The following is a 23522-nucleotide window of genomic DNA, read 5'->3' as shown; positions in this document are numbered from 1 at the left end:
CATGCAGACAACTCAAAACCACAGCAAGACTACTCTACCGGACATGCGCCACAAACCTCATGAATACAACACCCATCACACGTTACCTCCGATCTAACGCTGAATGGATAACTTCAATACAAGGAAACACATTTAAATGGAGCGTGGAGAGGTGGAGCTGGACCTTTCTCTAATAACAAAGGAAGAAACAAAGGGCGAGGACTTATACTAAAGACTTACATAAAGGCCGACAATTTCATACAAGAAATAAAAGACAAAGAGCGAGAAACAAATGATGACAGATAAATTTACATAATATAAGAAAATAAGGATCTATTCTTTAATTTAAACTATTGAAAAAATATTGGGGTAATGATTTCGTGTAATTATTTTTGATAAATAAACAATACACAGATGAATAAAGGGCAATAACTTGATACACGAAATGTAGGTCAAAATAAAAAGGATAAAAGATGAGTAACTGGAAGGAAGGAGAATTAGAGAATAAGAAAAAAAAGGAGGAGTTGGACGCGAAGGTCTCTCCCATCTGTCAACCGATCCCATCCTCATAAGAAAAAAACCCCAACGACAGACAAATAAGAAACAAAAAAAATAACGGTCAGAAGAAACAAACGTAATATGAACAGACTGCAAACAATGTTTGGAGAGAGATTAAAAAAACAAGAGAGTAGGAGAGAGAGAGAGTAGGAGAGAGAGAGAGAGATGAGAGGGGTGCGGGGGAGGAAGAGAGGGAGGCAGAGAAAGAGAGGGAGGCAGAGAGAGAGAGGGAGGCAGAGAGACAGAGAGGGAGGCAGAGAGACAGAGAGAGAGAGACGACGACGACGACAACCAGCACAAACAATCGTACAGTATACAGCATCATCTTTATCATCATCATAATCAACAGCAACAACTAAGGCTACTATCACTTCGACGACCATAAACGCACCAGCTTTTCCTAAAATGCAGAATGGTAAAGGCACACAAATTAATATCTTTCTTCCCCCCAGCTATTTTTGACACGTCTGCTTTCACTTGGACCATCAAAACGACAACGCCCTTTCCACACCTCTGGCAAAAACCCCACCCTCCTTCTGTCACTCCTGGCTTTTCTTCTCATTCCGATTCATTCATGAAAAAAAAAAATCATATCACAAGTATGTCAGAAGCATAATTGAACTCTGAAGGAACAGAAAAACGAACACGCGTGGAGTAGGGGAGAACATACGTAGTAGTATGTCTTTACCATTCTGTTTTCTGTGTAAGGAGTTATCAGAAGGGACCAACATACACCGAGAATAAAACAATACTGGAAAGAGAGAGAGAGACAGAGAAGAGAGAGAGAGAGAGAGACAGAGAGACAGAGAGAGAGAGAGAGACAGAGAGACAGAGAGAGAGAGAGAGAGAGCAACAGCCAGGCAAACTAGAAGCACCACTCACCGGGATCTCGTACGGGCGGACCTACACGAAGGAAAAAAACAGAAAGGCAAGACAACAGTCATTAGAGGAAAAACTGAATCGCCACCACACGAGACAGAAAGATTTTAAAATTTTAAAAGACAAATAAAGACAGAAAAATTTACATAATATAAAAAAATAAGGATTTATTCTTTAATTTAAACTATTGAAAAAAAATATTTCATGTAATTATTTTTGATAAATAAACAATACACAAATGAATAAAGGGCAATAACTTGATACACGAAATGTAGGTCAAAATAAAAAGGATAAAAGATGAGCAACTGGAAGGAAGGAGAATTAGAGAATAAGAAAAAAAAGGAGGAGTTGGACGCGAAGGTCTCTCCCATCTGTCAACCGATCCCATCCTAAGGAAAAAAACAATCCCCAAACAAATAAGAAACAAAAAATAACGGTCAGAAGAAACAAACGTAATATGAACAGACTGCAAACAATGTTTGGAGAGAGATTAAAAAAACAAGAGAGTAGGAGAGAGAGAGAGTAGGAGAGAGAGAGAGAGATGAGAGGGGTGCGGGGGAGGAAGAGAGGGAGGCAGAGAAAGAGAGGGAGGCAGAAAGAGAGGGAGGCAGAGAGAGAGAGAGAGGCAGAGAGAGAGGGAGGCAGAGAGAGAGAGAGGCAGAGAGAGAGAGGGAGGCAGAGAGACAGAGAGGGAGGCAGAGAGACAGAGAGAGAGAGACGACGACGACGATGACCAGCACAAACAATCGTACAGTATACAGCATCATCTTTATCATCATCAACAGCAACAACTAAGACTACTATCACTTCGACGACCATAAACGCACAAGCGTTTCTAAAATGCAGAATGGTAAAGGCACGAAAATTGGTATCTGTCTTCCCCCCAGCTATTTTTGACACGTCTGCTTTCACTTGGACCATCAAAACGACAACGCCCCTTCCACACTCCTGGCAAAAAAACCCACCCTCCTTCTGTCACCCCTGGCTTTTCTTCCCACTCTGATTCATTCATGAAAAAAAATCATATCACAAGTATGTCAGAAGCACAACTGAACACTGAAGGAACAGAAGAACGAACACGCGTGGAGTGTGGGAGAACATACGTAGTAGTATGTCTTTACCATTCTGTTTTCTGTGTAAGGAGTTATCAGAAGGGACCAACATACACCAATAATAAAACAATACCGGAAAGAGAGAGAGAGAGAGAGAGAGAGAGAGAGAGAGAGAGAGAGAGAGAGACAGACAGACAGACAGACAGACAGACAGACAGAGACAGAGACAGAGAGACAGAGAGAGAGAGAGAGACAGAGAGAGAGAGAGAGAGAGAGCAACAGACAGGCAAACTAGAAGCACCACTCACCGGGATCTCGTACGGGCGGACCTACACGAAGGAAAAAAACAGAAAGGCAAGACAAGACAACAGTCATTAGAGGAAAAACTGAATCACCACCACACCGGACAGGTCACAAGGGAGTAAAATGACTCGTCATCACACAACAGCCATTAAAGGGCAAAATGACTCGTCATCACACAACAGTCATTAAAGAGGCAAAATGACTCGTCACCACGCTACAGTCATTAAAGGGGCAAAATGACTCGTCATCACGCAACAGTCATTAAAGAGGCAAAATGACTCGTCATCACGCAACAGTCATTAAAGAGGCAAAATGACTCGTCACCACACAACAGTCATTAAAGAGGCAAAATGACTCGTCACCACACAACAGTCATTAAGGGGCAAAATGACTCGTCATCACACAACAGTCATTAAAGAGGCAAAATGACTCATCACATAACAGTCATTGAAGAGGCAAAATGACTCGTCACCACGCTACAGTCATTAAAGGGGCAAAATGACTCGTCATCACACAACAGTCATTAAAGAGGCAAAATGACTCGTCATCACACAACAGTCATTAAAGAGGCAAAATGACTCGTCATCACACAACAGTCATTAAAGAGGCAAAATGACTCGTCATCACACAACAGTCATTACAGGGGCAAAATGACTCGTCATCACACAACAGTCATTACAGAGGCAAAATGACTCTTCATCACACAATACATCAGTCATTAAAAGGGTAACATGACTCATCACCGCACAACACAAGAGTCATTAAGTGGTAAACGACTCGTCACCACACAAGACATCAGTCATTAAGGGGTAAAATGACTCGTCACCATACAAGACAAGAGTAATTAAGGGGTAAAATGACTCGTCACCACACAAGACATCAGTCATTAAGGGGTAAAATGACTCGTCACCATACAAGACAAGAGTCATTAAGGGGTAAAATGACTCGTCACCACACAAGACATCAGTCATTAAGGGGTAAAATGACTCGTCACCATACAAGACAAGAGTCATTAAGGGGTAAAATGACTCGTCACCACACAAAACATCAGTCATTAAGGGGTAAAATGACTCGTCACCATACAAGACATAGACATGACAATACTGGGCGCCACCGGTTCCCATGTCCTACCATACTTCAATACAAAATATACCATGCATGCACACACAGAAAAAAAAGAGGAGACCAAAAGACAAAAATAAAACAAAATAAGCTGGCCATTTAACAATGAACAAAAACATATTCGTGAACGCGCACGCACTCATCTACACACACACACACACACACACACACACACACTTCCGCATAAGCCCTAGTCCTCACAAACATAAACATGCACATGCAAGTTTTAGCGAAGTAAGTGTAAAGATAACGAAACTGATACGTATAGTTTTTAATCTTCTCATGATATTCTCGTCACACCGTGGTGAAATATATCTCGACAGTCACAGCGTTTCATGATAAAGAAACACGAGTTGGAAAAGAAAAAGTCTATGTGATAATGACAATTCAGATTTAAGAATAAAGAAGAAGTTGACACGACGTCTTCAAATACACTGCAAATTTAGTCATATTTCAATCAATACAATGCATCGTAATGTAAGCAGCATCAAAATATTAAAGCATACAGCAAATTAAACAGTTTATGAATACGTGAATAAAACAAAAGACACAATTTTACACAGGGGGGGGCCGGGGGGGGGGGATCGTTTAAAAGAGACTAAAAAATGATGGGAAGATTTCCAAACCCAAAAAGAAAAGGAAAGACAACTCACCAACCACTTTGAGCTCCACCAGCTTGTTCAAACCCAGCCTTGACAACACTTGACACTTGTACACCCCCACGTCATCCTGCGTCACTGTGTCGATGACGAGGTTCCAGTCGCCCGCGTCATTCTCCCGCGGGATGTGGTCCACGGAGAATCTGACGTCATCAGTCCACGTCATCCTCCCGATCGTCAGAGGGAAGTGAGCATCGATCCTTCTCCAAGCCACCTGAAAATATAAACACAGCGTGCACACTAGATTTGTGGAATAGTTGGACGGGTACACGGGTGGGTGTGAGATGGTCGGTTGGATAATGAATACACCTTTACACGTGAAGATGGTGAATATAATTTGTGCGGCAAACAGACAAAGCGATTTCTATACCAACCCTGTATAGGCGTGCATGAGATTGTTTATTACTGCAGCCTTTGGAATATTTCACACAGGTAAAGAAGAAATTATTTTCCAGTGTCCCTTTATTTATTCACTTTCTTTATGTATTAATTTTTTTTTTCCCCATATACAAGAAATCATCTGAGTCCCGATCTGGGTGCTAGTTTTTAGGACAATGACAAACAATAGGCGTGTGTGTGCGGCGTGCACTCTGCGAATATAAAAGAGTTTCAGTTTCAGTAGCTCAAGGAGGCATCACTGCATTCGGACAAATCCATATACGCTACACCACATCTGCCAAGCAGATGCCTGACCAGCAGCATAACCCAACACACTTAGTCAGGCCTTGAGAAAAAAAAGATGAATAAATAATAGATAAATACATTAAAAAAAATATATATACTACTACTACTAATAATATGTATAAGGCGCAGAAACTTGATGAAGTCAACTATAAGTGTACATAAATAGATTTTTTTAAAGTAGTAGTAGTAGTAAAATAAATAAATAAATAAATAAATAAGACAACAATGATGATAAATAAGCAAATAAATGTAAAACATGGAGACACACATTCACACATACACCCACATATGCATAACGGATATGCACCAAACATGCGGTTTCACAGATATGAAAGCACAGTCAAATACACATAAACGTACATGAGCCCCAACACACACACACACACACACACAAACACAAACACACACACACACGTTACCCTGCACCTCCTCTACCCCCCTCCTCCACACACTCATTTATATTTCTAGGCTACGTATCGCAGCTTCCACGGCGCACACACACACACACGCACACACACACACACACACACACACACAGATGAACACTTACTTGTACAAGCGCACACACATACGCCCATAACCCCCACCCCAAACCCCACACACATTATATGTGGCAGTGTGAGCCAGAAACAAACAAACAAAATAAATAAATAAATAAATAATAAAATAAAATGAAATAAAATAAGTCAATAAATATCAAAAAAAAAAAAAAAAAAAAAAAAATTAAATTGCGAATAAAAAAAAAAGAAAAGAAAAGAAGTATTTGATATATAAATAAATAAAACCCAGGGGTTATTTCCTTTAGAAAATAAATGAAAGCTTAGCTGCTCACATTAAATTTATCATTTGCAGGATCCCACCGCACCCACAACTCACTATTTGCAGGATCCCACCGCACCCACAACTCACTATTTGCAGGATCCCACCGCACCCACAACTCACTCACTTGACTAGAGTTATACAGAACAACACACAGATACGACAAACAACAATATCAACACCCAGTCATACAGTCTAATCACGACACCAAACAAAAATTTACAAAACAAATATACAGCCTCACTAACAATACACAAATTATAACAGACTGTTTTATCATATTCGAACCACCATTTATTAATCAAGGAGTATTTTAGAAGGGGCTTATGGGGTGGACAATGGGTGAAAAAACAACAAAAAACAACAACAACAACAACAACAAAAACAAAAACACAAGAACACACAGCCATGCACCTCTAACTTCTCCCACAATTATTTCACAAACAAAAACTACAACAAAGTATCAGTATCAGTAGCTCAAGGAGGCGTCACTGCGTTCGGACAAATCCATATACGCTACACCACATCTGCGAAGCAGATGCCTGACCAGCAGCGTAACCCAACGCGCTTAGTCAGACCTTGAAAAAAAAAAGTATATATATATATATATATATATATATATATATATATATATATATATATAGAGAGAGAGAGAGAGAGAGAGAGAGAGAGAGAGAGAGAGAGAGAGAGAGAGAAGCGTACATACATAAATAAATAAATAATAATTATGATGGGAAAAAAAAGAAAAAAAGAAAGTAGTAATGAAGATAATGATAAAATAATAATAATAATACTAATAATAAATAAATAATTAAATAAATAAGACAACAATGATGATAAATAAGCAAATAAATATAAAACATGAAGACACATTCACACATACACCCACACATGCATAACAGATATGCATATTTCATAGATATGAAAGCACAGTCAAATACATATAAACGTACATGAGCTCCAATACACACACACACACACACACACACACACACACACACCACAAATTTCCCTGCACCTCCTCTACCCCCTCCTCCACACACTCGGAGTTTCTAGTCTATGTATCGCAGCTTCCACGGCACACACACCCAACACTACAACAAAAAAACCTACATATTTTCTGTCCTCCTATTAACAAAACCCAGTCCTAAAATCTGGCAAATCCTAATCTTAACCCCTTACTAAACCCAAATTTGGTGTTCCTACTCCTAATCATAATCCTTCTAAAATAATAATAATAATAATAATAAAATTAATGTAAAAGAACACAAGGCAACAAAACATCAGCCCTGAAATGGCCCCTTTGTATGAGCAACATGACTCCATTTGGCAACTAAAGTTTTTGTTCAAAAGAATCCACTCTCAAAGACAGAAAATGTGTCATACGCACCTAGACATGTGAACAGATATTTATAAAAAAAAAAAAAATTTCAAAGTGGGCGCCACATTGAGACAATGCATTATCCCTACGGAGCCAACCTGAATTTCGAACGGAATCTTTCCTGACAAGATAGCAATGGTGTCACACCATACAATATAGGCAGCAATAAAAATTTAAAAAGAAGAAGAAAAAAAAGGACCCAACTTTTGGCAGTCAGCATCGTCCAAATCCCAAGTTTCCCAAAGAACAAAGACAGAGAGAGAGAGAGAGAGAGAGAGAGAGAGAGAGAGAGAGAGAGAGAGAGAGAGAGAGAGAGAGGAGAGAGAGAGAGAGAGATAAAACACAAAGAGAAAAGACATGACCAGCCTGATCCAATTATTTCAGCCATAGGTACATCGTGAGTGGAGATACCCCAAAACGTCATAGACACCGCCAGAATCAGTGGATCACTTAGACGGGCAATAACATATAATTATAGTCAGCACCGACATCACCAAAACGACTGACTGGTCAGGAAAGGGGTAGATCTACCCTGACTTTCAATGGTCCTGATAAGCAGTGTGTGCGCTACTTTGAAGCAGCGGAGGGCGCGTTTTCGGACAGCAACAAAATTGCCCTGTGGGCAATCGAAACCAAAGCCCCCCCCCCCGCCCCCCTCCCCTTCCTCCCCCCCTCCTCCCTCCACTCCCCCACCTCCCCCATGCCCCTCATCCCATGCCCCACGGAGCAACAAATAGGTATTTCTTTTTGGTCGCTGACATTTTGTTGATTATATACTGCCGGTTGAAAAAAAAAAAGTCTTATATTTGTTTTATTTTTTCAGACGAAATGTTTTGATACTTCGTGAGGTGAGGTGAGGTGAGGTGAGGTGAGGTGAGGTGAGGTGAGGTGATGTGATGTGATTGTGTGTGTGTGTGTGTGTGTGTGTCACAGAGAGAGAGAGTGTGTGTGTGTGACAGACAGAGAGAGAGTGTGTGTGTGTGTGTGTGTGTGTGTGTGTGTGAGGGATATATATATATATATATAGAGAGAGAGAGAGAGAGAGAGAGAGAGAGAATGTGTGTGTGTGTGTGTGTGTGTGTGTGTGTGTGTGTGTGTGTGTGTGCGCGCGCGTGTGTGCGTGTGTGATCGGCAATTTTGGTCAACCACCCGCTCTCTACCCTCCCTCGTCTTCCTTCTTCCATTCTCTCCGCTACTTATCTCTTGACATCACCACGACAAAGGTACATTATTCCGCATAGCTATGCAGTCAAGAGACTGGAATCCCCAGGCTGCATGAACAGACCATCACTCACGGCCACGACAGCTGTCACAGGCATCAGTGTTGATCGGGTTTCAGTCTGGTGATCAAACCACATCAACACGACAGGCGACAGGTCTGGCATGGGCAGAACGGTGGGGCGCTAAGTGATGGGGGGGATGATAGATGGAGAAACTGCCAACATGTTGGCGTCGAGGGGTATAGTGCGTCGGTGTGTTTGTTTGTACTGTGGTGGGCGACTGTTGTCACCACACCACACCACATAGCACTACACCACACCGCACTACACCGCACCACACACCACACCCACCACACCACATCGCACCACACCACACATCGCACCACACCACACCACACCGTGCCACACCACACCATTCCTTTCTCTTCGCTCCCCACACCTCCCATTCACCCCACACCATGATAGGCTTTTTTTGTGTGTTTTGCTCCTTTCCCTATTTCGGGAGGAGGGGGGTATGCACGGGTGTCTTTCTTCATTTGATCTTTATTTCTGCTTTTCTGAATCTCAAAGTTCTCAGGATCGGGAGGGCCTACCGTGCACCCCCACCCCCATCCCTGCACACACACACACACACACACACACACACACACACACAGACCCCCAAGGAATGATGTGGACTGGTCTTAAAATGTTCTTCGATGTCTGGTCAACTCATTTTTACATGTCCCCCCACCCCCCCACCCCTCCAAAAAGGGGGGGAGGGGGGGGGAGGGGAAGGACGCACAAGAGTTATAGTCCTTGGCACGAGGATACCACCTCGCGCCCCGGCCAACGAGCTTAAGACTGAATTCAACTCGACTTCAAACCCTCACAAATCTATTTTAAAGAAACCAGCACAAATTATATATCATATGCTTTTTTTAATAACGTATTTTTCATTGAAATGAACTGCCAGGAATGAGGTTCCGTTCCGTCATTCATTCTTTCATATGGCTTGTATCGATCAAAGTATCTGCAAAGTTTTCTATGAATTAACGTCAAATAGCCTCATCTTATTCTGTCAATATCACCCCCCCCCCCTCCCCCCCCCCCTCCCCCCCCAAAAAAATGCAGCATCGCCAGGAGTCGCCTTTGAGTCGCAAAACCGAAGCTTCAAGACATGAGCTTGGCGTTGACAGCTATAGCCAGCTCCCCCACATCGCGTGGAAAATGCCTTCGCAAGTTCCTGAGGACCAACGCCAAGAGAGTGGGTACCACGGAGAGTGGGACCAACACCCCACAAAGAACCTCTGTCGTTTGTAAGGACTTTTTATGGGAGACGAAGACCCTGCACAGTGACCAGGAACTTGTGTAAAGCGTTCCACTGAAGGAGGCGGAGACTAAACGGAACGCTGAGACAGAGTGGAGAGAGGGGAAAGGGTGGTGTGGAAAGGGAAGAGAGACAGACAGAGAGAACTGCACTGAGGGGACACAGTGAGAAAGAAACAAGAAAGCACACACACACAGACACACACACACACACACACACACACACACACACACACAGAGATTATATATATATATATATATATATATAGAGAGAGAGAGAGAGAGAGAGAGACAAATAGATAGATAGATACAGACAGACAGATAGATACACACACACACACACACACACACACACACACACACACACACACACAGAGAAGAGAGAGAGAGAGAGGCACACAGACAGACAGATAAACTCAAACAAACAAAAACAAAGACAAGCAGACAAAATGACGGTGACAGCACCCCAAAATACCCCTCACCCTACCTTTTTGGGGCCCAGGTGTCTCACAGCACAGGGCAGCACGGCCACCTCTCCCTGTCGCACCGTCACCTCCGAGGGCCCGGGCAAAAACGTGGGTGGGGGCACAGAGTCTTGGATAGACACCGTCCTCGCTGAAACAACTAGGGGGGGAAGGGACAAGTGTTAGATCGCTGCTGTGGCTGGGTACTTCTGTGTGTGGTTGTGACGCGTGACGACGATGACATCATGGAAAAAAAAAGAAGAAAAAAAAAGGAGGCGGTGATGGGTGATAAACAATGATGAAAATGAGAAAAGCCAGTGATGAGGACGACGACAGTGAGGCCCAGTAAGGGCGACATAAACGCACCAGCTTTTCTAAAATGCAGAATGGTAAAGGCACAAAAATTAATATCTTTCTTCCCCCCCAGCTATTTTTGACACATCTGCTTTCACTTGGACCATCAAAACGACAACGCTCTTTCCACACTCCTGGCAAAAAACCCCACCCTCCTTCTGTCACTCCTGGCTTTTCTTCCCACTCTGATTCATTCATGAAAAAAAAACAATTCATATCACAAGTACGTCAGAAGCACAACTGAACTCTGAAGGAACAGAAGAACGAACAGTCATTGGAGGAAAAACTGAATCGCCACCACACCAGACAGGTCACAAGGGAGTAAAATGACTCGTCACCACACAACAGTCATTAAAGAGGCAAAATGACTCGTCACCACACAACAGTCATTAAAGAGGCAAAATGAATCGTCATCACACAACAGTCATTAAAGAGGCAAAATGACTTGTCACCACACAACAGTCATTAAAGGGGCAAAATGACTCGTCATTCCACAACAGTCATTAAAGGAGCAAAATGACTCGTCATCACACAACAGTCAAAGGAGCAAAATGACTCGTCATCACACAACAGTCAAAAAAGAAGCAAAATGACTCGTCATCACACAACAGTCATTAAAGGAGCAAAATGACTCGTCACCACACAACAGTCATTAAAGGGGCAAAATGAATCGTCATCACACAACAGTCATTAAAGAGGCAAAATGACTCGTCATCACACAACAGTCATTAAAGGAGCAAAATGACTCGTCATCACACAACAGTCATTAAAGAGGCAAAATGAATCGTCACTGCACAACAGTCATTAAAGGGGCAAAATGACTCGTCATCACACAGCAGTCATTGAAGAGGCAAAATGACTCGTCACAACGCTACAGTCATTAAAGGGGCAAAATGACTCGTCATCACACTACAGTCACTGAAGAGGCAAAATGACTCGTCATCACACAACAGTCATTACAGGGACAAAATGACTCGTCATCACAAAACAGTCATTACAGAGGCAAAATGACTCGTCACCACACAAGACATCAGTCATTAAGGGTTAAAATGACTCGTCACCATACAAGACAAGAGTCATTAAGGGGTAAAATGACTCGTCACCACACAAGACATCAATTAAGGTGTAAAATGACTCGTCTCCACACATGGCAAGAGTCGATAAGGGGTAAAATGACTCGTCACCACACAAGACAAGAGTCGATAAGGGGTAAAATGACTCGTCACCAAACAAAACATCAGTCATCAAGGGGTAAGATCACTCGTCACCATACAAGACAAGAGTCATTAAGGGGTAAAATCACTCGTCACCACACAAAGCATCAGTCATTAAGGGGTAAAATCACTCGTCACCACACAAGACAAGAGTCATTAAGGGGTAAAATCACTCGTCACCACACAAAGCATCAGTCATTAAGGGGTAAAATCACTCGTCACCACACAAGACAAGAGTCGATAAGGGGTAAAATCACTCGTCACCACACAAGACAAAAGTCGATAAGGGGTAAAATCACTCGTCACCACACAAAACATCAGTAATTAAAGGGTAAAATGACTCGTCACCACACAAAACATCAGTCATCAAGGGGTAAAATCACTCGTCACCATACAAGACGAGAGTCATTAAGGGGTAAAATCACTCGTCACCACACAAAACATCAGTCATTAAGGGGTAAAATCACTCGTCACCATACAAAACATCAGTCATTAAGGGGTAAAATGACTCGTCACCATACAAGACATAGACATGACAATACTGGGCGCCACCGGTTCCCATGTCCTACCATACTTCAATACAAAATATACCATGCATGCACACACAGAAAAAAAAGAGGAGACCAAAAGACAAAAATTCAACAAAATAAGCTGACAATTTGACAATGAACTAAAACATATTCGTGAACACGCACGCACTCATCTACACACACACACGCACACACACACACACACACACACGCACACACACACACACACACACACACACGCACGCACGCACGCACGCACGCACGCACACGCGCACACACACACAGATTATACCAGGAAAACGGCAAAACTTTAAACCGAGAGAGAGAGAGACAGAGACAGAGACAGAGAGACAGAGACAGAGACAGAGAGAGAGAGAGCAACAGACTTGCAAACTAGAAGGCACCACTCACCGGGATCTCGTACGCGCACACACACACGCACGCACGCACGCACGCACGCACGCACACGCGCACACACACAGAGATTATACCAGGAAAACGGCAAAACTTTAAACCGAGAGAGAGAGAGACAGAGACAGAGACAGAGAGACAGAGACAGAGACAGAGAGAGAGAGAGCAACAGACTTGCAAACTAGAAGGCACCACTCACCGGGATCTCGTACGGGCGGACCTACACAAAGGAAAAAAACAGAAAGGCAAGACAACAGTCATTAGAGGAAAAACTGAATCACCACCACACTGGACAGGTCACAAGGGAGTAAAATGACTCGTCACCACACAACAGTCATTAAAGGGGCAAAATGACTCGTCACCACACAACAGTCATTAAAGAGGCAAAATGACTCGTCACCACACAACAGTCATTAAAGCGGCAAAATGACTCGTCATCACACAACAGTCATTAAAAAGGCAAAATGACTCGTCACCACGCTACAGTCATTAAAGGGGCAAAATGACTCATCATCACGCAACAGTCATTAAAGAGGCAAAATGACTCGTCATCACACAACAGTCATTACAGGGGCAAAATGACTCGTCATCACACAACAGTCACTACAGAGGCAAAATGACTCTTCATCACACAAGACATCAGTCATTAAAAGGGTAACATGACTCGTCACCGCACAAGACAAGAGTCATTAAGTGGTAAAACGACTCGTCACCTCACAAGACATCAGTCATTAAGGGTTAAAATGACTCGTCACCATACAAGACAAGAGTCATTAAGAGGTAAAATGACTCGTCACCACACAAGACATCAATTATTAAGGTATAAAATGGCTCGTCTCCACACATGGCAAGAGTCTATAAGGGGTAAAATGACTCGTCACCACACAAAACGTCATTAAGGGGTAAAATCACTCGTCACCACACAAGACAAGAGTCGATAAGGGGTAAAATCACTCGTCACCACACAAAACATCAGTAATTAAAGGGTAAAATGACTCGTCACCACACAAAACATCAGTCATCAAGGGGTAAAATCACTCGTCACCACACAAAACATCAGTCATTAAGGGATAAAATCACTCGTCACCACACAAGACAAGAGTCATTAAGGGGTAAAATCACTCGTCACCACACAAAACATCAGTCATTAAGGGATAAAATCACTCGTCACCATACAAGACAAGAGTCATTAAGGGGTAAAATCACTCGTCACCACACAAAACATCAGTCATTAAGGGGTAAAATCACTCGTCACCACACAAGACAAGAGTCATTAAGGGGTAAAATCACTCGTCACCACACAAAACATCAGTCATCAAGGGGTAAAATGACTCGTCACCATACAAGACGAGAGTCATTAAGGGGTAAAATCACTCGTCACCACACAAAACATCAGTCATTAAGGGGTAAAATGACTCGTCACCATACAAGACAAGAGTCATTAAGGGGTAAAATCACTCGTCATCACACAAAACATCAGTCATTAAGGGGTAAAATGACTCGTCACCATACAAGACAGACATGACAATACTGGGCGCCACCGGTTCCCATGTCCTACCATACTTCAATACAAAATATACCATGCATGCACACACAGAAAAAAAAGAGGAGACCAAAAGACAAAAATTCAACAAAATAAGCTGGCCATTTGACAAAGAACTAAAACATATTCGTGAACACGCACGCACTCATCTACACACACACACACACACACACACACACACACGCACGCACGCACGCACACGCACACACACACAGATTATACCAGGAAAACGGCAAAACTTTAAACCGAGAGAGAGAGAGACAGAGAGAGACGTAGTAGTATGTCTTTACCATTCTGTTTTCTGTGTAAGGAGTTATCAGCAGGGACAAACATACACCGAGAATAAAACAATACTGGAAAGAGAGAGTGAGAGAGAGAGAGAGAGAGAGAGAGAGAGAGAGAGAGAGAGAGAGAGAGACAGAGAGAGACAGAGAGAGAGAGAGAGAGAGCAACAGACAGGCAAACTAGAAGCACCACTCACCAGGATCTCGTACGGGCGGACCTACACGAAGGAAAAAAACAGAAAGGCAAGACAACAGTCATTAGAGGAAAAACTGAATCACCACCACACTGGACAGGTCACAAGGGAGTAAAATGACTCGTCATCACACAACAGCCATTAAAGGGCAAAATGACTCGTCATCACACAACAGTCATTAAAGAGGCAAAATGACTCGTCACCACACAACAGCCATTAAAGGGCAAAATGACTCGTCATCACACAACATTCATTAAAGAGGCAAAATGACTCGTCACCACACAACAGCCATTAAAGGGCAAAATGACTCGTCATCACACAACAGTCATTAAAGAGGCAAAATGACTCGTCACCACACAACAGTCATTGAGGGGCAAAATGACTCGTCATCACACAACAGTCATTAAAGAGGCAAAATGACTCATCACACAACAGTCATTGAAGAGGCAAAATGACTCGTCACCACGCTACAGTCATTAAAGGGGCAAAATGACTCGTCATCACACAACAGTCATTAAAGAGGCAAAATGACTCGTCATCACACAACAGTCATTAAAGAGGCAAAATGACTCGTCACCACACAACAGTCATTAAAACAGCCAAAATGACTCGTCACCACACAACAGTCATTAAGGGGCAAAATGACTCGTCATCACACAACAGTCATTAAAGAGGCAAAATGACTCATCACACAACAGTCATTGAAGAGGCAAAATGACTCGTCACCACGCTACAGTCATTAAAGGGGCAAAATGACTCGTCATCACACAACAGTCATTAAAGAGGCAAAATGACTCGTCATCACACAACAGTCATTAAAGAGGCAAAATGACTCGTCATAACACAACAGTCATTAAAGAGGCAAAATGACTCGTCATCACACAACAGTCATTACAGGGGCAAAATAACTCGTCATCACACAACAGTCATTACAGAGGCAAAATGACTCTTCATCACACAATACATCAGTCATTAAAAGGGTAACATGACTCATCACCGCACAAGACAAGAGTCATTAAGTGGTAAACGACTCGTCACCACACAAGACATCAGTCATTAAGTGGTAAACGACTCGTCACCACACAAGACATCAGTCATTAAGGGGTAAAATGACTCGTCACCATACAAGACAAGAGTCACTAAGGGGTAAAATGACTCGTCACCACACAAGACATCAGTCATTAAGGGGTAAAATGACTCGTCACCACACAAGACATCAGTCATTAAGGGGTAAAATGACTCGTCACCATACAAGACAAGAGTCATTAAGGGGTAAAATGACTGGTCACCACACAAGACATCAGTCATTAAGGGGTAAAATCACTCGTCACCACACAAAACATCAGTCATTAAGGGGTAAAATGACTCGTCACCATACAAGACATAGACATGACAATACTGGGCCCCACCGGTTCCCATGTCCTACCATACTTCAATACAAAATATACTATGCATGCACACACAGAAAAAAAGACCAAAAGACAAAAATAAAACAAAATAAGCTGGCCATTTAACAATGAACAAAAACATATTCGTGAACGCGCACGCACTCATCTACACACACACACACACACACACACACACTTCCGCATAAGCCCTAGTCCTCACAAACATAAACATGCACATGCAAGTTTTAGCGAAGTAAGTGTAAAGATAATGAAACTGATACGTATAGTTTTTAATCTTCTCATGATATTCCCATGATAAATTTAGTCATATTCAACAAATACAATGCAGAGGTGGTGTAAGCAGCATCAAAATATTAAAACATACATCAAATTAAACAGTTTATGAATACGTGAATAAAACAAAAGACACAATTTTACACAGGTATTGTAACCAAATATATTCCTTGATGGATATGACAGATTCATCCAAGCTTATTTCAAGTTTTATATGAATACGCGAGGGAGCTGAGTTTGTGTTCCTCGGGGGAGGGGGCGGAATCGTTTATAAGAGACTACAAAATGATGGGAAGATTTCCAGACCCAAAAAGAAAAGGAAAGACAACTCACCAACCACTTTGAGCTCCACCAGCTTGTTCAAACGCAGCTTTGACGTCACTTGACACTTGTACACCCCCACGTCATCCTGCGTCACTGTGTCGATGACGAGGTTCCAGTCGCCCGCGTCATTCTCCCGCGGGATGTGGTCCACGGAGAGTCTGACGTCATTAGTCCACGTAAACCCCCCGATCGTCAAAGGGAAGTCAGCGTCGATCCTTCTCCAAACCACCTGAAAATGTAAACACAGCGTGCACAGATGATTTTTTTGAATAGTTGGGCGGGGACACGGGTGGGTGTGAGATGGTCGGTTGGATAATGAATACACCTTGACATGTGAAAGATGGTGAATATAATTTGTGTGGCAAACAGACAAAGCGATTTCTATACCAACCCTGTATAGGCGTGCATTATTTTTGTGGAGTCAATGTTGTTCTTTGAGATGAGAGATTTATTCCTCTGTTACATTCATATCCCGATCTCGAAGAGTTAAGCAGGGTGGAAAAAATGTCTCCACAGTTCACTCACGATATTGTGCACAATTCAAATTACGAAAATGGTGACCGTTTTCAGCATTAGCCTGGGCTGAGATTGGGTACTTGATCTTTGTCATAAAACGCTTCAATTTCCTTATCACACACACACACACACACACACACACACACACACACACGGACAGGAAGAGGAACGGGAAGTCAACGTGTAAAGGGGAGACGACTTAAAGCCCGCTGCATCACGGGACAGACTGGCGACAAAGGGGCGGCAATTAGGCGTGTGCCAAGGGAGACAATGAAGAGCTGGGGCCGGTCCCCCCCATCCAACACAGACAGACAGGAGGTGATCCGCCACCGCCCCCCCTCCCCTACCCCGGCCCACCCTCTCTTGAAATGCTCTCATCCGCTTGGCTATAGATATGCGTCCATACATGTAGCTGTAGCGTGCTTGTTTGCAGTACTTGTATGAACCGCATTAAAAAAAAAAAAAAAAAGGTTATTGATAGTCTCTAGTTTCTCTAGTTTCAGGATAGATTTTTTATAGAGTCATAAGGAAGCAATTGCACTTTTTTCTTTTCCTTTCTTTTCTTTTTTTGAACACGCACAACAAAAGCTGTGAAGAAAGATATGAGAGAAATGTTAATGTATGCCGACAAAGCGTGCGCAAAAAACAAAGAAATATTGTTTTTATCAGATATTCTAACCTTTTTGTTAGCAATATATTCATGACATTTGCCAGACATTATACAGGAAAGTTGGCCGTCCGAAGCAGACCTGGCGGAGAAGCATTGAGGCAGAGACAAGGGCGGCCGGAATGACGTGGGCCGAACTGAAGAGGACCAGCCAGAGCCGGGTGCGTTGGAGGAGTGTTGTTGCGGCCCTATGTTCCCCACGGAATCAAGAGGAATAAGTCAAAGTCAAAGTCATACAGTTTGAACTGAGATGCTGCATTCCTAAGTTAAAGACTGCACGGCGAAGCGAAATGCAATATATCATCAATCAGAAATATCACTTTCAACGTGAATCGATCTACAGGTAGATATCACATCACTTGGACTGAGAGAAACTGACGTGATATCTGCGGATAGGCGCTATGTAAGTATCCATATCAATCAGAGAAAGAGGAAAGGGAGGGGAAGTTTGATTCGGTCGCGCGCACGTTCACACACGAACGCACACACGAACGCGCGCGCGCGTGCGCACACACACACACACACACATATATATATATATAAATATATATATATATATATATCTTTTAGAGACACAGACAACAACACACGTGCGCGTGCACACACACACACACACACACACACATGCACGCACATACATATAGGTATATATATATATATATATATATGTGTGTGTGTGTGTGTGTGTGTGTGTTGTGTGTGTGTGTGTTGTGTGTGTGTGTGTGTGTGTGTGTGTGTGTGTGTGTGGTCACATTTTGGTGTGTGTATGTAACAGAGATGTAATGTTTTATGTTAACAAAAGCGTTTTTGTAGAGCACCTAGAGCAGATTTCTGGATAGTGTGCGATATAAGTATCCATTATTATTATTATTATATATTTATATATATATTTAAATTACACACACACACACGCACGCACGCACACACACACACACGAGAAAACGTTGTCCAAAACTCGACGCAGTTACCATCCAATCTCTCACTGTTCGCGTAATCAGCCACTTCAAAAAGACAGCCCGTCTCGTCAACAGTTTCTGGTCATTTTTGTGTGTGCTTTTTGTTTGTTTTTTTGGTGTTTTTTGTTGTTGTTTTTATCATACACTGGGATTAACATTTTGTGTTTCATTCTGTGACTAGTTATCTTCAGCAGAACGACTGTCTACTCGATATCTCTTTTTACCAAATTCAATTAACTTACCCAAAGAAAATGAAGCTTGTGGAAAAATGGGAAAAAGTTGGATCAGGGGGGAGGGGTGTGGGGAGGGGGAATGTAGGATAAAAGACAGGGGGGGGGGGAGAAGAGGAAGGTGGAAAATAATGGAAGGAAGAAGTTGGAGGAGAACAGGATGGTCAAAACATGCCAATACACACACTCTCTCTGTCCCCCCCCCCCCCCGCCCCCCAACCTCCTCTCTCTGTGTGTTGATTATGAATGTGTCATATGCACTTAGATATGTGAACAGATATTTTTTTTTAAAAAGAAGAAAAAAGTGACTGCCACATTGAGACAATGCATTATCCCTGCGGAGCCAACCTGAATTTCGAACGGAATCTTTCCTGACAAGATAGCAATGGTGTCACACAATACAATATAGGCAGTAATAAAAATTTAAAAAGAAGAAGAAAAAAAAGGACCCAACTTTTGGCAGTCAGCATCGTCCAAATCCCAAGTTTCCCAAAGAACAAAGACAGAGAGAGACACACACACACACACACACACACACACACACACACAGAGAGAGAGAGAGAGAGAGAGAGAGAAGAGAGAGAGAGAGAGAGATAAAACACGAAGAGAAAAGACATGACCAGCCTGATCCAATTATTTCAGCCATAGGTACATCGTGAGTGGAGATACCCCAAAACGTCATAGACACCGCCAGAATCAGTGGATCACTTAGACGGGCAATAACATATAATTATAGTCAGCACCGACATCACCAAAACGACTGACTGGTCAGGAAAGGGGTAGATCTACCCGGACTTTCAATGGTCCTGATAAACAGTGTGTGCGCTACTTTGAAGCAGCGGAGGGCGCGTTTTCGGACAGCAACAAAATTGCCCTGTGGGCAATCGAAACCAAAGCCCCCCCACCCCCACCCCCCACCCCCTCCCCGACCCCCTCCTCTTCCTCCCCCCCTCCTCCCTCCACTCCCCCACCTCCCCCATGCCCATCATCCCATGCCCCACGGAGCAACACAAATTCACGGATGATAGGCTATCTTTATTGCATATTGATGGAATTGTCTGGCTGTCAATGTTGCCGGTGTCCCCACTCTTTTGTTTCCCTTCACCGCTCATGGGGTTATCCAATGGCGAAACACTGCATTGATTTCAAATGTGTGTGCCGCGAGAAATTAATTAACAGCTGAGCATAGTTTGATCGACTGTGTACAAATAGGTATTTCTTTTTGGTCGATGACATTTTCTTGATTATATACTGCCGGTTCAAAAAAAAAAAAGTCTACATTTGTTTTATTTTTTCAGACGAAATGTTTTGATACTTCTCTGTGTGTGATGTGATGTGATGTGATGTGTTCTGATGTGATGTGATGTGATGTGATGTGATGTGATGTGATGTGATGTGTGTGTGTGTGTGTGTGTGTGTGTGCGTCTATGTGTGTGTGTGTGTGTGACAGAGAGAGAGATAGAGAGTGAGTGAGTGTGTGTGTGTGTGTGTGTGTTTTGTGTGTGTGTGTGTGTGTGTGCGACAGAGTGAGAGAGTGAGAGAGAGAGAGAGAGAGAGAGAGAGAGAGAGTGTGTGTGTGTGTGTGTGTGTGTGTGTGTGTGTGTGTGTGTGTGTGAGGGATATATATATATATATATATATATATACACACACACAGAGTGTGTGTGTGTGTGTGCGTGTGTGTGTGCGCGCGCGCGTGTGCGTGTGCGATCGGCAGTTTTGGTTAACCACCCGCTCTCTACCCTCCCTCGTCTTCCTTCTTCCATTCTCTCCGCTACTTATCTCTTGACATCACCACGACAAAGGTACATTATTCCGCATAGCTATGCAGTCAAGAGACTGGAATGCCCAGGCTGCATGAACAGACCATCACTCACGGCCACGACAGCTGTCACAGGCATCAGTGTTGATCGGGTTTCAGTCTGGTGATCAAACCAACATCAACACGACGGGCGACAGGTCTGGCATGGGCAGAACGGTGGAGCGCTAAGTGATGGGGGGGATGATAGATGGAGAAACTGCCAACATGTTGGCGTCGAGGGGTATAGTGTGTCGGTGTGTTTGTGTGTACTGTGGTGGGCGACTGTTGTCACCACACCGCACCGCACCGCACCGCACCACACCGCACCGCACCGCACCGCACCGCACACCACACCATTCCTTTCTCTTCGCTCCCCACACCTCCCATTCACCCCACACCATGATAGGCTTTTTTTGTGTGTTTTGCTCCTTTCCCTATTTCGGGAGGAGGGGGGTATACACGGGTGTCTTTCTTCATTTGATCTTTATTTCTGCTTTTCTGAATCTCAAAGTCCTCAGGACCGGGAGGGCCTACCGTGCACCCCCACCCCCACCCCCATCCCTGCACACACACACACACACACACACACACACACACACACACACAGACCCCCAAGGAATGATGTGGACTGGTCTTAAAATGTTCTTCGATGTCTGGTGAACTCATTTTTACATGTCCCCCCCACCCCCCCACCCATCCACCCCAAAAAAGGGGGGGGGGGTTCGGGGGGGGGGGGGGGGAGACGCACAAGAGTTATAGTCCTTGGCACAAGAATACCACCTCGCGCCCCGGCCAACGAGCTTAAGACTGAATTCAACTCGACTTCAAACCCTCACAAATCATATCTATATAAAAGAAACCATCACAAATTATATATCATATGCTTTTTTTTTTTTAATAACGTATTTTTCATTGAAATGAACTGCCAGGAATGAGGTTCCGTTCCGTCATTCATTCTTTCATATGGCTTGTATCGATCAAAGTATCTACAAAGTTTTCTATGAATTAACGTCAAATAGCCTCATCTTGTTATTCTGTCAATTCAATACCCCCTCCTCCCCCCCCCCCCCCCCCCAAAAAAAAAAAAAAAAAAAAAAAATGCAGCATCGCCAGGAGTCGCCTTTGAGTCGCAAAACCGAAGCTTCAAGACATGAGCTTGGCGTTGACAGCTATAGCCAGCTCCCCCACATCGCGTGGAAAATACCTTCGCAAGTTCCTGAGGACCAACGCCAAGAGAGTGGGTACCACGGAGAGTGGGACCAACACCCCACAAAGAACCTCTGTCGTTTGTAAGGACTTTTTATGGGAGACGAAGACCCTGCTCAGCGACCAGGAACTTGTGTAAAGCGTTCCTCTGAAGGAGGCGGAGACTAAACGGAACGCTGAGACAGAGTGGAGAGGGGATGTTGAGAGAGAGTGGAGAGGGGATGCTGAAAGAGAGTGGAGAGGGGAAAGGGTGGTGTGGAAAGAGAAGAGAGACAGACAGAGAGAACTGCACTGAGGGGGAGACATTGAGAAAGAAACAAGCACACACACACACACACACACACACACACACACACACACACACACACACACACACACATACAGAGAGAGAGAGAGAAGAGAGATATAGACAAATAGATAGATACACACACGCACACACACACACACACACACACACACACACTGATTGATAAATTGTGTGTTTTTCATTCGTTCATTCATTTACCATTGCACTTGTGTCTTATAAACCTTACGGTTTCATGACAATAAAATCTATTCTATTCTATTCACACACACAGAGGCACACAGACAGACAGATCAACTCAAACAAACAAAAGCAAAGACAGGCAGACAAAATGACGGTGACAGCACCCCAAAATACCCCTCACCCTACCTGTTTGGGGCCCAGGTGTCTCACAGCACAGGGCAGCACGGCCACCTCTCCCTGTCGCACCGTCACCTCCGAGGGCCCGGGCAAAAACGTGGGTGGGGGCACAGAGTCTTGGATAGACACCGTCCTCGCTGAAACAACTAGGGGGGGAAGGGACAAGTGTTAGATCGCTGCTGTGGCTGGGTACTTCTGTGTGTGGTTGTGACGCGTGACGACGATGACACCATGGAAAAAACAAGAGAGGCACGGCCTTCAAGACTCACTTGTGACAGAGTAAAACACACAAGCTTTTTACGTATTGAGTATAATTTCAAAATGTAATGTTTAAGATGAGAAAGATCAGTTTAAAGCAAATAAAGTCCCCAAGCATTAATTACAGAGTAATTTCCCTTTTTTACTATCTGCACCAACACGTTTGCAAAATAAATAAAACTTCCATGCTTAGCAAAAGAAGTTCCTGTTTGAACAAAAAATGATAATGACTGCTCTTGTTCTTGGGTCAGAATATCAGA

At 43.4% G+C, this 23522-nt stretch overlaps 1 protein-coding gene across 8 annotated transcripts in view; it reads right to left on the bottom strand.

Annotated features, from left to right (window-relative positions):
• LOC143296977 (limbic system-associated membrane protein-like) overlaps positions 1-23522 on the bottom strand; it is a 40026-nt gene that overhangs the window by 14306 nt on the left and 2198 nt on the right. For 5 of the 8 annotated variants that reach the window (XM_076609059.1, XM_076609063.1, XM_076609066.1 and 2 more), the window contains exons 2-9: positions 23014-23150; positions 16974-17193; positions 14962-14982; positions 13137-13157; positions 10452-10588; positions 4547-4766; positions 2777-2797; positions 1420-1440 (exon numbers count right to left, since the gene is read on the bottom strand). In XM_076609059.1, coding sequence (XP_076465174.1) covers positions 1420-1440; positions 2777-2797; positions 4547-4766; positions 10452-10588; positions 13137-13157; positions 14962-14982; positions 16974-17193; positions 23014-23150 — 798 coding nt within the window. The remainder of the gene's footprint in view (positions 1-1419; positions 1441-2776; positions 2798-4546; positions 4767-10451; positions 10589-13136; positions 13158-14961; positions 14983-16973; positions 17194-23013; positions 23151-23522) is intronic. The other 3 variants (XM_076609060.1, XM_076609061.1, XM_076609062.1) reach the window with 3 other exon arrangements.

This window comes from Babylonia areolata, chromosome 22, assembly GCF_041734735.1.
Source record: "Babylonia areolata isolate BAREFJ2019XMU chromosome 22, ASM4173473v1, whole genome shotgun sequence".
Classification (NCBI taxonomy): Eukaryota; Metazoa; Mollusca; class Gastropoda; order Neogastropoda; family Buccinidae; genus Babylonia; species Babylonia areolata.
Note: the sequence above shows the minus strand (reverse complement) of the source record. Positions and strands in the feature narration are given on the sequence as shown.